Here is a 14,591-nt window from a genome sequence, read left to right as displayed (position 1 = left end):
GCAGCTCAATGCCGTGCACCGCCGCGCCGTTCTAAAAAAAAAAAAAAAATCTACCACATTGTTATCTACGAGTATACGCACACCGGCGCCCAGCTTTGACTCAGGAAGTTGCTCAAATCCCTGTCGTGCCACTCACATAGTTTAACATTAAATAACATCATATTTGTCACAAATCATTAACGATTAACATTGGCCGCTAACGAATATTTTGTATTTTGAAGTAGACGCTATCTGACTAAGCTTGTGCTATTTAATGTGCACTTCCGGTTTACGATAACTCAGAGTTGTCCTAAACGCATCTCGACGCGGCGCTGTGCGTTCGGTGTGCGACCCCCTTTAAGTTAAAGCTCACAAAATAAATGCTGCACTTATAGAGTAGTATTACATCCTTAATATATCAAGACTTTAGTTTTATCAAATTTATAATAGACAGGTCAGCTGTACTGATTCTTTCCTAATAAAACTGAGTCCATGGAGGTGTGCCGCGGACGGAGCGAGTCACGAGCAAGCAACACACACAAAACATTATAACACTATATCTGGATATAACTTATCATTTACTACCTGCTTTTTTGAAACTTTGTTTCTCATGTTTAGCATGAGAAATCCGATAAGTCAAAATAAGTCAGAATGCATGAAAAATAGTTTTATCCCTTTTATGTATTTGCAATGTCAGAATGGATACGATGCTAAAACTAGCCAAACAAAATGTTTCGTCAACGTTTTGTTAACTGTGTTTGAGTGAAAAGAGCAAACAAATACTTCTACTTGTATACTAAGAGCAGTAAAAATTAAACACTTCAGCTTTAAATAAACAATAAAAAGTCACATAATGTGAGTAAAATATTACTTTAGCGATTAAACACAAAGCGGTAAGTCTGCAATTTCAGAATAATGCATGCTATATTTGCAATGCAATAAGTTTTCTTTGACACAAGCAATTTTCCAGCTAATATGAAAGAGCTAAGCAATTCTTTTGTCGCAGTAACTACACGTCAGTGACATAATTGAAAGTTTCTTCGACAGAAACGCATTTATTGCTGGTAAATTGTCTCAATTCCCCCGTCACTGGCAGGTAAGGCATATGTTAATTTTGTGTGGCAAAAAAACAGCTGCCAACTTTTGACAAGAAAACAATAATCCAAACCCCCATGACGTTCACTGCCGCAAAACACACACATTTCAGTGTCAAAATTTAAAATACACAGTATATATATATATATATAAACAAACCACAAACATCCACACTCAAAATCCAATCGCACTGGACACCACCCACACAACTGGAGAAATCTGACAGTCTGTCATATATTCCAGTATGCACAGAAAAATAAAGGAAAGAAAATAATATCTCACACGCTTCTGCCTACAGACGCTTTATTATAATTGTGCATCTCAGTTTATACCCTGCAAAGACAAAGACATCACCGTCTGACCTCAGCCGACAGCTGATTCACAAGAGCTTTACTTACTTTTACTTTAATGATCTTGCTTTTGAAGGTGTTAAGGACGACGATTAAATCTTCAGCTTCGGCTGGGGAGTCTGTGCCATCGTGACTGCGACCGAGAAGGAAATGATTAAATAAATCAGCAAACAGGCACATGGACATACAGAGAACAGACATCTGACAAGCCCTAATAGGGTACCTGTAGATTTTGTAGATATCTTCCGACCTCCCTTTTCTTAGTCGGAGGATCCAGGCTCCCGGATTTGCTTTCAGCTGGAAATAGCCCTGTGAAAGACACATCACAATAAGGGGCAGCCATTTCCAAGACAAACCAGGCAATTATTTTATTGGATAAGTATGTGACATCCATTTACCAGGTTGGCCATGACAATGGTGTCAACTATAACTGGGTCCGAGGGGGTCCCTAATGTGAACTGCAGTCCGCGGGGTGGCTGACCCGTTGTTACGTCAAAACAGTGACCCTCCAGTAATAAATATTCCAGCTCATACTCTGCGGCCACAACACTGTCCACCTTTATAAAGGAAGGAGAGATTAGTTATTAATGTGCATTTATAAATATTTTAGTAGTGATAAACCAAAATATTAACTGATGTTTGGCCATTATGAGACTATGGGGCTGTTTACACTTGATATTAAGATGTGTTTTCGTCAATCGGATCAGAAGTGGACGAGAGAGACGCATCACTGATATTTAAATCTGTCTCTTTTGTACACTTTTGACCTCTTCTGTCCTGACTACTGTGAGGGGGCGGTCTGTCGAGACTGTGGGCGAGTCTTTCTGCTGTCATTTAAACGCGAGCGGGAGTAATGACGAGTTTATATGGACGCAAACTCATATTATGTCAGAGTCCGCTGCTTGTGTTGTAAGTAAACATGCTGCATAGTGTTTTGTACATGTATATGTAAGAGCTTTCTCTGATATTTCAGTGCAATTGATAAAATAAGATCGCGCAACTTTCACACGCTTGCAAAATGAAACTGCGGAGATCAGCTGCTTTAGTTTTATCAATGAAAGGCTAAAATAGCACTGTAGACCGTGTCTTCACGCCAGAAGTTGGAAAAGACATAAAACATTGTGTTTAGCACCTCAGATTAAATAAATGGGCAGAGAGAAGGCGGTCGCGTGTGGCTGTTTGAACACATTCAACCACATGTGTGTTTACAATACAAAAGCAATCCAATCGAAAGTGTTTTCGACTACCTCTGAATGTGGTTGAAAGTGGTCGAAAGTGGACGAGCTCAAACCGTTTTGAACACTTGTGATCCGAATCGACAAAAACGGATGTAAACAGCCTCTATATAATAATGTCAAAAATGACTTGTTTGTGCAAAAACTTTTTTCTTTTGTTTTTTACTACATTTTTGCAATTTAAATTTTTTGGTTACCGTTACATTGCATTATATATGTCTCCATGTCAAAAATTGATTGGCGACTACTGTTTACCATTAAGCATTGTCTTTAGTTTAAGTAAATCACATCATACATCTTAATTAATAAATCATTAAGAGATCCTAAGATAAACATCCATCTTATCTGACATGGACCTTCTAACTTGAGTAAGCAAGTGAATGTGTGTATGAGTGTGAAGGACAGTCAACAATGCTTACCTCTTCTAGGTAGATGTTATCCAGATCGTAGCGGGTGTGGACGGACTCAACCATCCAGCTCTCAGGGGTGTTAAGGTTCAGAGTGAATAGGGGCGACTGAGGCATGTCCAAGAACTTAGCCAGCGGGCCTGAAGCAAAGCTGCCGTCTGCCAAAAATGTGACCTCTGGCTCCAAGACGTATCGGTAAAAACTAGAGAGACACATAATGGTGAAGTTTTTGTAAGATAAAAAAATCATAAAAACAAATCACTGAATGATGAAAATGAATGAAATGAAAATGCACTTTTAATTAATCCGAAACTATGAAATTGTTTCTTTGTGTCATGGCCCATGTTATTGTTGCTATAAATATCATATGAATTCAGATGCAAATGCCTGTTAATGTCACCTTTGTCAAAATTTAGATAATAATATTAACTGAATGCTCTCAACATGTATTATGGGGTAGTTTCTCAGACAGGGCTTATCCTAGTCTCAGACTAAAATGCATGTCTGAGTTGCTTTAATTTAATTTTATTTTATTTTAAAAGACCTTGTCCTGACTAATTTTAAAGGTGACGTTGACTGATTGAACGGGGTATTTATCCTTGTTCTGTATTTTGTTTGGGTCTGTAATGCCTTAGAAGCTTCCTAAAAACCTCTCTCAGATAGCTCTATTAGGGTGGGGGATTTTAAACAAGTGGTTTTGCACCTATTTGGCTCCCCCTACTGGCTTAACTTGCAATCTCATTACTGATTGGCTGACTTTGCTGCCACTCAAAAAATGTAGCAAATTATTTTAAAGTGGAGGGGCAGTGAGATGCCTGTGATGTCATAAGCATCAGTTTTTCAGATTGGGCTGTTTTCTGGCTGACATTTCTAAAAGAGGAATTTCTATGAGACTGAGATGTTTAGCATGTCTAGCACTTTTTGTATGTTTGTGAATGCGGGTAGACTACCATTATTCAACAAAGACAAGGTAAAACTGGTTTTTCATTCTCTGTCCCCTTTAACATATATTGGTGACATTGTTTTGTCTCAAGATGCACACCTGTAGTTATTTGTAAGGTGTGTTTGTAAAAACTTCTTAAATGATCTAATATAAATAACAGGGTTCCCACACCTTAGTTCACTTTAAATTCAAGGATCTTTCAAGGACTTTCCAGGTCCAATATTACTATCTGAAATATTGCCAAAGACAGCGTTACAGGAACGCAGGAAGTATGGAAAGGGAGATGCAGCGCCTCATTCCCTTCTCAGGGAATCACAGTTACATACGTAACCCGAGACACAACTACGTAAAAAAGGATTTTGGTATGAATCAACATTCGCATACAGAGGATTTAAGCATTTAAAGCGAACGGTTTAGCACGTGTGTTTAAAAAGTCTAAAATCTTTATGATATTATCCTACATTACACAGGGAATAATATGGAATTTTTTCCAGAAAACTTCTTGCATAAAATAGATTCAAGCACTTTCAATGACCTGTACCTATGCATGTATATTTTCAAAAACATCCAGGGCCTTGAATTTTTTCCCCCGGATTCACAAACTTTCAAGGATTTCTAGGAGCCGTGGGAACCCTGAAATAAGACCTAGTTTTGGATTGGCCTAAACCCATAGGGGGCGGTTTCCCGAACAGGAATTAGCTTTAGCCAGGACTAGACTTTAGTTTAATCAGGAAATATTAACAAACATGCCTTACTAAAAACATTACTTGTGTGCATTTTGAGGCAAAACAAAGGGCACTGGTGTATTTTAAGATATGTCACTGCAAGTTGTTTGCAGTTTGGACAGCTCTTACATTTATTTTAGTCTAAGACTAGTTTAATCACTGTCCAGGAAATGTTCAAATCAACTTAATTCCGGGTTCAGGCCATTCAGGAATATCACTTTGTTGGTGGAATCAACAAAATGGCAAAGTCCTCTAAGTGGACTAAAGATGAATTTGATGAACAACGGCACATGAAACGATCGTAAATCACATTCAAACTTGTGTCCCTTGTGAGTAATTAGACCTGAGCACAACCAAAATGTGGCAGTGACATGGATGACAGCGCCCCCTAATGTGTGGTTCAGTTTCTTAATTTTTACATTCTGCCTTTCATTATTTGCAATGATTCTAGGTGCATCTATAGTGATTTTGCAACAGTTAACTATGTCTTTCCCCTAAGAAGTGGATTTTTTTGCCAAAAAGCTTGCTTGCACTTAAGAGGGTTTTGCTGCAAAAAACCCTGCAAACCCCAAATTGGTTAAATATTAATAAAATGGCTAAAGTGACATTTGGAAAAAATTTTAAACATTTTAAATAGTGACTAATAACCTTTTCATTGCCATTAAAGTGAACCCAAACATAAGAGCCTGATAAAAAAAAATGCTCATTTACAAGAAAAAAGGTCAAGATGCACTTAGAGGTTCTTGCATCTGATATTCTCATATGATCACATGAACAGTAATATTTGAAGGTGACTGTGTGATGGAGCATGTGTTGCCACACTGAGTTTTTAGCCATTAACCTTTTCAGCGGGAGGTCAGAGAGCTTGGACTGGCAGTTCATGAACACTCGCAGGTTGACATTGACCAGCTGCTTCAGGACCTGGGTGAGCCCGTGGAGAAACAGGAAGTGACATGGGTCAAAGGTGCAAACTCAGAGCCAGAAAATCCAGAGTGACTGATGACTAACTGTACAAGTAAAATGTCACATGGAGAACCAGATGTCCTGTAATGACTGATAAAAATGGGCTTACCAGGAGTAGAGGCGCCAGTTTCTGAGCATCTCTGGTCACTGGGTCCACAATGGCGACCACATCGAAGTACACTTCCTGTTCTTTTGGCCTGATCTTCACTGCACTGTAAAGTGAAACAGATAAAAAGATATTGAGTTGCCCTTAAAGTCATTGGAGATATTAATTAAGAGAAAGTGTTGTACCTGTATCTGTCTTCTGCAAAGGTATGCTCCAGTCTTGCTTCAACTTTGGGCTGGGAGGAGAGCAGGGCGTCCACCTTCATGACCAGATCACTAGCTCTAAAATAAAACACAAAGTTATTAAGTCGGGGCAGAATGATCAACCCAAATGTTAGAGGTTTGAACTGAAAAATAGGCTGATGTTCTACTATCAGTTGACAGAAGGTAAGTTGTGGCATAACATGGTCAGCACATGCCATCTTTGTTTTGCTTGGAAAGCAAACTGGTATCTTTCTTACCTGTCCTCTACCATGCCAAGCTGTTGAATTTTGCCCTTGATCCTCTCCCCTGACGTATTCAAGATGATGCTTTCTAGAAGCAGGAAATCGTCTTGGTTAAAGACCTCCGCTTTCTCCAGCGGACCAATGATCTGCAGCAAAAAACAGGAAAACAGGATGAGGACCCCGCACTTGCAGCTGACCTCTAGATATGGCCTAACAATTTATTCAGCTCACCCGTCCATTGCTGATCACAGCTCTTTGGCCCTTCTGCAGTTTGAGGACGTCCCGACAATAAGCTGAATGAGCCAACAGGAAGTCCATTTTAGGGGACTCATACGCGCTCTTAAACAGAGGAACATCCATGCCCTGCAGCAAAGAGAAAGGAATCTAGTTAAATTGGGCTCTATATTAAATTTGCTGTTTGAATGTGCAGAATTAGCAACAGTTACATAACCCAGAGCAAACAATCCATCACAGCTCGAAAATAAATTACAAAAGTGCTTATTTTACCCCAACAGCAAACTCGGCAATGTCACTCCCTGCATATAGGGCCTGTGCTGTTTCCTCTTTAGCCAGTTTGGTGATGAAGTTCTTGGCATTGTTGGAGGTTTGGGTCTGCATGGCTGACCAGATGGCTCGAGCTATCAAGCTGTTCTCAGTAGTCAGGGTCTCACTGGGGTTATTGATCACTCCCAACCGCACGTTATTACTGGTTTTCTAAAAATAAAACACAAATGTTGACAATTTTTCCGCCATTTTCCACCATTTTTATTGTTGCACTATTTGTGCTTTCTTTTCCATTTTTCCACTTTCGTAAAATAATTAGGGCTGTCAAAAGATTAATTGTGATTCATTGCATACAAAATAAAAGTTTGTTTTGCATTATATACTTGTGTGCACTGTGGGTAATAATTTTGTATATATAAATACACATACATGAATGCATTCATTTCAGAAACATTTACATTTATATCCTATATATAATAAACTCAAAACACCTGCAAAAGCCTTTAATTGGTCTCTTAAGGCCGCAGCTTTTCGAGTATACTCCCCGCGGCTACACGCGGATGGCCGCGTTCGACACTATACGCAATACAAATGATTTCTTATTCAAATTATTAGTCTAACAGGCTGTCAGGGCAGCACTGATTTGGCGACATTTACAGTACATTAAAACATTAGGATAGGAGAAGAAAAGTAACTCATCCACCATTGCAAACACAGTTTAGAACAAACAACAAGACAACAAAGAACAGGAATCAAACAAACATGCTCCAAAGCTTTCTGTTCTTGGAAGAAGTAAAAGTTAAAGAAGAAAAACGATAGTGTGTGTGCAAATGCTGTCTATTTCCTTTGTATAATTGTTTATAGTGGAGTGCACTGTCTAAATATTTTCACGCGCATGCGCTGTTGTACGCGGACTGTACGCGCACTGTCCGCGCGGTCTCAAATTTTTCACGCGGACGTCCCTAGTATACTTTCGGCTTTAGTCTACTTCTGTAGGCTACACCATCAAGGGGAAGACTGCTGACTTGACAAAATCAGGCAAGGCAAGACAAAAAAGGTCATTGCAAAAGAGGCTGGCTGTTCACAGAGCTCTGTGTCCAAGCACATTAACAGAGGGGCGAAGGGAAGGAAAAGATGTGGTAGAAAAAAAGTGTACAAACAATAGGGATAACCGTACCCTGGAGAGGATTATTAAACAAAAACCAATCAAAAATGTGGGGGAGATTCACAAAAAGTGGACTGCAGCTGGAGTCAGTGCTTCAAGAACGACTATGCACAGACGTATGCAAGATATTTTTGACAGTTGTATTTTTTTTTTTAATTTTGATATTTAATTTGAGATATATATATAATTTTTCTTAAATTTATACATGTTTGTGTGTATTTATATATACATAATAATTAGACACAAAGTTTCATCTTGTATAAAATTTTAAATTATTTCTAGTTTTTGTTTTGTCATGCTGACTTTTATCTCAGTGTAACATTTACCTTATGCTGTAAAGGTAGGGTAACAGATTTGATCCTGAAACATTTTTAGTTATGCTGGTTAAAAGTCTCCTCACATCCTGATAGCAATCACTGTGTTAAGTTGTTTAAATGTATTTGTAGAAATTTATGTCATCTTTGAAAGGCGTAGGACCAAAAAATGTTCAACAAATCATAGATTTCGGTCCGAACGGACGTTTCCTTTTTAGTCCCTCATACGTAAGCGTAATTTGAATGCCCACCGCGCAGCGAGTCCACGCAGACACCATACGTGATCAGCGCATTCACGTGCGCTCACCTCCTGTCTGTAAACAGCGAGAACTGGAAACTTTTCTGCTGAATTGACAACCTATACAGGAGCCACACGACTAAAGGCATCTTTTATAACAACAACAGCAAAAACTGCCTGGATCAGCAAGAGCAAAAACCCAAATTAACATTGGTAACTTTACTGCTTTACCATGAGATGCAAACGGCTGCAGGAGGCAAAGAGTCTGAAAGGGTCGCTGCACTGTTTATTTTGGTAAGGTAGGTACGCGATATGTTTGTATTCAGATGGATTCAGATATTCTACTTTGATGAAACATTGTGTTACTTATGAAATTTGTGTTCGTTTACGGATTAGCATAACGATATAGTTACTACGTCTACACAACCGAACGTGTGCTCCAACTAATTCTGATGTAAACCAGTTATTTATGTTGGTTATTTTGGAAATGTTATTCACTTTGTACTGCAAAGTTTTCTCACTGGTGAATGAGACATGAGACGTGACCATCTGATCTGTGCGTGTTCATGTGTTTTGAAAGAGGCGTGACTTTGGATGGCGATTTGACTTGAGGGTGGGATCGGGATTTCATTGCTAGGCGGCTACCGTTAGCATTTTTCAAAATGTGTTACCCTACCTTTAACACCAAGCCAAAAGTTACAGCTTAATAATTCCTTGGCCATAATAATGCCCACTGCATATACTCAATACAAATAATTTTTTGGCATGTTAAAAATATTTATTGCCATGAACATCCTCAATTCACTAGACACTGGCAGGGTTCATTTTGGACCCTGTTTCTGATATTTTATCTGTTATAACTAACAAAGACAGGACAGGCCTACCATGTGACGTATGGCATCGTACAACAGCTGCCTTCCTGAGGGCTGGTCAAAGTCACCCACTACCCAGAAAGTCACTGGACGGATGATGGCATCATCTGCAAATCACAGAAGAACAGACATGAGTGAAAGGAAATGACATATACGGCTTTCCACATGCAGTCCGAACAGGTAAGTGAAATAATGTGAGCTAAAATGCTTCTCTTGTAAATCTTGAGCATGAACAATCAAAAAGGTGAGCCGGAGCGGCACTAAAAGACAGACAGGCAATTTCGACCTAGATATAAACCTGTAAACGTTTGAAAGAAACAGGGACCACAGGATAGAGAGATTTTCTCTCATCCATCACACACTGGCAGTTCTGACAGTTGACAAATGTACTGCCGTGCTTGAATCAATACTTGAAAACTTCTTCACTCCGTAAAACAAAACAGAAGCAACATCAATAGATTTCATCTTCAAACTTGAACAAACTAACATCACAACACTTTAACACAAGGTCTTGGTTATTTACAACTTATTGTCTATTGACAACATCTGTGGCATTCTGTTTTTAATCAAGACACTCATTTAGACTTTCTTTGGTTTGGAAAAACAAACAAAAAACATGTTTACAGTACCAGGAAAGCAGACTGCAGGACTTAAAAGCAGAAATGTGAGGCTTGTATTACTTCGTTGAGGCACAAAAAACAAACAATTGTGTTATTTGAGTTGTAAAAATGTTTATAGTCTTTAGCGGTGGGACTACTTTTTTAGGTAAATGATTACATATTACAAAGGTAATACCTGCATGGGTAGTTTTCCGGACAGGGTTTAGATTAGGCCAGGACTAAGCCTTAGTTATACTAGGACATTTACGTGGTTTTAACAAGCAAACCTAGCAAATAACATTACAGATGTGCGTCTTGAGACGAAACAACAGCACTGATATGTGTCAATGCAAGGTGTTTTTAAATTAAAGGGACACTCTTCTTTTTTGCTCATTTTCAAGCTTCCCAAAAGTTAAACATTTTATTTTTACCATTTTGAAAGCCATTGTAGTTACACGATGTAACTACAGTAGAGTCAAGTTTTAAATAGGAAAATATCATAAATCTTTAATTAATTTTGAGTGTGATGCTAATGGTCTAATCAGATTCAATAGATAATCCTAAACTATGCTAAAAGTGGTACCGCCAGACCCGGAGATCGGCTAAATGGATTTCAAAACGGTAAAAATCAAATGTTTAACTATAGGAGAGCTGTAAAATGAGCATTTTTCAAAAAAAGTATTGTGTCCCTTTAAGGCAGCTCAAACATGCATTTTAGTCTGCGATTAAGAGAAGTCCTGTCCGGGAAACTGCCCCGCAGACCTTTGTTAATGAAAAGTGTTATAGCTACTGCATGCCAGCTATGCTTTCATTGCTTTCCATATTTATACATACTAAGAATATTCCTATAAAAACAGACAGCTTTATGTTAACGACGGTAATGTAGACATGTTTTGACTATATTTTTTACACCGGTAGCACAGTGTTATATGTGTTGTATGGAAAGCGGGCTATCAGTTAGGTGAGTATAACAGCTCAATGCAATTACCAGAAGTGTCCCTGGATGACATTCCTGAAAACAGCATTCAAGGAAAGAAAAGAAGGGAGGTACACTCATTTAGTGATACACATTTTGTAAGTGTAAAATAAGTACAGAAAGAAGAGATAAAAAGTAGCTCACCAACTAATAAATGTGACCACGGATCACAAAATCACTCAGGGTCATTTTAAATAAATAAGTTAATACATAAGCATTCCATTGATGTAGGATTTGTTAGGATAGCCGAATCTGAGAGGCTGTTTACACTTGGCATTAACATGCGTTTTCGTCGATCGGATCACAAGTGGACGACGTTAATGCCAGGTGTAAACGGTGTTCAAAACGTTTTAAGCTCGTCCACTTTCGACCACTTTCAACCACATCCAGAGGTAGTCGAAACCACTTTCGTTCGGCTCGCTTTGGAGTTGCGGAACGCAAATGTGGTTGAATGTGTTCGAACAGCCACACGCAACCACCTTCTCTCCTCCCTTTTATCTAATCTGAGGTATTACGCACAAGTTTTACGTCTTTTTTGGACTTCTGGTGTGAACATACGGTGAACAGCGCTATTTTTAGCCATTCATTGATAAAACTACTGCGGGTGTTCTCCGTAGTTTCGTTTTGAAAGCGTGAAAGTTGGGCGATCCTATTTCATCAATTGCGCTGAAAATTCAGAGAAAGCTCCAACATATAAACGTACAAAACACTGTGCAGCATGTATACTTGCTAAACAAGCAGCGGACTCCGACATAATATTAGTTTGCGACTTTGCGTCCATATAAACTCATAATTACTCCCGCTCGGGTTTGAATGACAGCAGAGAGACTCGCCCACCTTCTCACACACCACCCCCTCACAGTTTTCAGGACAAAAGCGGTCGAAAGTGGACAAAAGAGACAGATTTAAATACCAGGTGTAAACGTAATGTGTCTCTCTCGTCCACTTGTGATCCGATCGATGAAAACACATCTTAATACCAAGTGTAAACAGCCCCTGAGAGTGCAAAACATCTAAATATTGAAAAAAATTGCCTTCAAATTTGTCCAAATGAAGTCCTTACACACACATATTACTAAAGATAAATACATTTTGATATATTTACAGTAGGATATTTACAAATATCTTAATGGAACATGATCTTTAATATGCTAATGATTTTTGGCAACAAAAAACCCATGCATTGTATTGTTGTCTTTTGCTACAAATATACACGTGCTACTTATGACTGGTTTTGTGGTCCACAAATGTTTTGGCATTCATTTACTAATCCTCATTAATGTTTTTTGAACACAAAATAAATTGAAGCCTTCACATCTCATATTTAAGGGAATAATAAATAAAACAAGTCTGTTCTGTTCAACTTACAAAGCCATTGTTTGGCCTTGGAATTAAAATAATAGGGCTTGCTGTAGAAAAAAATATATAATACAGATAATGATCATTTTTAATTCATTTTAAACTTCATTCCCTAATCACTGTAATTTTATGGAAATAGAAACTAGCACTGTCTGACCTTCATATACTTTATATCAGGGGTCTCCAACATGGTGCCCGAGTCTGTGAGGTGCTCGCCAAAGCACATTCTATTAATAGTCTCAATTGTAATATTTATTTATTACATATTTTTTATATTAGCTTGCCTTGGTTCAGGTATGTAAAATTTTAAACAATACTAAAGCATAACAAGTAAAATCAAATAAAATCAACAAGTAAGACTATATCAAAAAGTAGCACTCCAGATTGTTTTATCCATTGGGGTAGCCCTTGCTCACAAAAAAGTTGGAGACCCCTGCTTTATATTCTACAAAAGAAAGTGCGATTTTTGTGTGTCTATTTCTTTACATTTGTTTGACTAGGATGGAAAAAACGAGGCAAAAATGACAGAATCAGATGAATTCATAATAGATTCTTATTTATAGAGGTCACATCAGCACCGGATTGGAGAAAACACTTTCTCATGGAGATCAGTGACAGCTATCACCTTACCTTTCTTTGTCATGTAATTCATGCTGTTGGCCACTGCTGCATTCTTGTCTTCTGTGTTCAGGAAGAGAAAACGAGCGTATTCGTCTATAAAATGATTGTCTGCAACAGAAAGGTAAAAAAGATTCTAAAGGTGGCTTGAGAAATATGAAAACAAGGTCACGCTTTGTTTTCGATTAAAGGTACATTCACATTCATAATTGAATCCTTTTGCACCCCGCTACTTTTTTTTTTAACTTTGTGTGCTATTTCAGTTGAAAATGAAATGAGTCTTTCTCAGTTTTCCGGAAGACTGCAAACATAATTTTTTGAAAGCTATATAAATTCAGTTTTTGATTCCTTGCAAAACAAAGTACTTTATGAATATCATTGCCACGGTCTCGTTTGTACGTCTTTGTAAATAAATGAGCTTTTGAGAACAAACAAGACATTTAGCACAGAATTCACAATGAGGTTTACTCAATCCCAAGAGCCCAGGAGTGTGTGTACGGCTTTTATCCACATCTCAGACTGGCTTATTAATAGGAAGCTATTTTTGATTCAACAAAATGAAAGATGTTGTTGTGAATCGAGTTGGACGTGAACTCACTGGTGGCGGAGAGGTCTAGATAGTTCCTGCTGCTGGTGGCCAGGATTCTGGAATTGATTCTTGGGACCACATTGGGCTGATTCATGATAAAGTCCACCACATCATGATCACTGCTGAGCTCTCCCTGAAAAGATTGTGGGAGTAACAGATATGGTCAATCATATAACCCCTTACAAGCACTTTAAAAGATATCATTCAAAGACAATACATAACTTAATACTGTTCTTGCTGTAACACTTTGACAGCATACGAATATTTCATGAATCACTGTGCTCAGATCTGCGCTTGTTTCTATGGTAGATTAATGAATGAGTCCTGTTATCTTTAATGCATAAGAGTAACACATTACATTTAAGTAAGGTTATGTAATACCTATAGACTACTGATTTTCAACCTTTTTAAGGCCAATAGCCTTTGACGGATGTCGCATATGCGAGGGTCCGCGTGCACTGTATGCGCATCGCCAGATTTTTGTAAGTATGTGAACTTTCTATGTGTAGGTCATGGATGCACGTACAGGAAAATGTAGTTTGTAACCCAAGAGATGAATTGCAATGCGTCAAACATCTGTGTACATGTACGAGTCAAATAAACTTTTCTTTGCAAGGGTGTGCGTTTGACCATGCGTGTACTTTGCGTGCACATAAAAAACAAACTATACAGCGGGCTTAAGAATGAGAGTTTCAACATGCATATTAACTATTTCCCCGCCATTGACAAGTTATTTCGTCAGTTAAGAGAAAACATTTGCATGAAAAAAATGTGTCCATGATGAAGTTTTATGTTAATTGTAATAGCGCAATTATCCACTAGATTTAAGCAACTTTTTTTTTACTAATTTTAAACTCTGTGTATGTTTTGATAGTCTGATCTCTAACAGAATTCCTTCACAAAAATGTAATTATTTCAGCTTTTTGCTAAAAAAAAAATATTTTTTTAGAAAAATATCCATATTCAAGAGTTTATAAGCACTCAATTATTTACGCAGCACATTTAAATGTGGATTGAACAATAAAACATTTAGCAAAATTTTTAGCTCTGTTAACTTCTCAGTAGAAGTTACCCCAATCCTGCTTTTTCCTGCCATGGATATTTTTATA

General features: G+C 38.0%; 1 protein-coding gene across 2 annotated transcripts in view; it reads right to left on the bottom strand.

Moving 5' to 3' along the window:
* uggt1 (UDP-glucose glycoprotein glucosyltransferase 1) overlaps window positions 1–14,591 on the bottom strand; it is a 54,420-nt gene that overhangs the window by 19,295 nt on the left and 20,534 nt on the right. For both annotated transcript variants that reach the window (XM_065267024.1, XM_065267032.1), the window contains exons 19-31: window positions 13,492–13,615; window positions 12,906–13,004; window positions 9,354–9,448; window positions 6,756–6,962; window positions 6,480–6,611; window positions 6,264–6,394; window positions 5,989–6,084; window positions 5,807–5,909; window positions 5,576–5,655; window positions 3,079–3,268; window positions 1,823–1,981; window positions 1,648–1,733; window positions 1,473–1,557 (exon numbers count right to left, since the gene is read on the bottom strand). In XM_065267024.1, coding sequence (XP_065123096.1) covers window positions 1,473–1,557; window positions 1,648–1,733; window positions 1,823–1,981; window positions 3,079–3,268; window positions 5,576–5,655; window positions 5,807–5,909; window positions 5,989–6,084; window positions 6,264–6,394; window positions 6,480–6,611; window positions 6,756–6,962; window positions 9,354–9,448; window positions 12,906–13,004; window positions 13,492–13,615 — 1,587 coding nt within the window. The remainder of the gene's footprint in view (window positions 1–1,472; window positions 1,558–1,647; window positions 1,734–1,822; window positions 1,982–3,078; window positions 3,269–5,575; window positions 5,656–5,806; window positions 5,910–5,988; window positions 6,085–6,263; window positions 6,395–6,479; window positions 6,612–6,755; window positions 6,963–9,353; window positions 9,449–12,905; window positions 13,005–13,491; window positions 13,616–14,591) is intronic.

Source organism: Paramisgurnus dabryanus, chromosome 6, assembly GCF_030506205.2.
Source record: "Paramisgurnus dabryanus chromosome 6, PD_genome_1.1, whole genome shotgun sequence".
Lineage (NCBI taxonomy): Eukaryota > Metazoa > Chordata > Actinopteri > Cypriniformes > Cobitidae > Paramisgurnus > Paramisgurnus dabryanus.
This window is presented reverse-complemented; position numbering and strand designations above follow the sequence as displayed.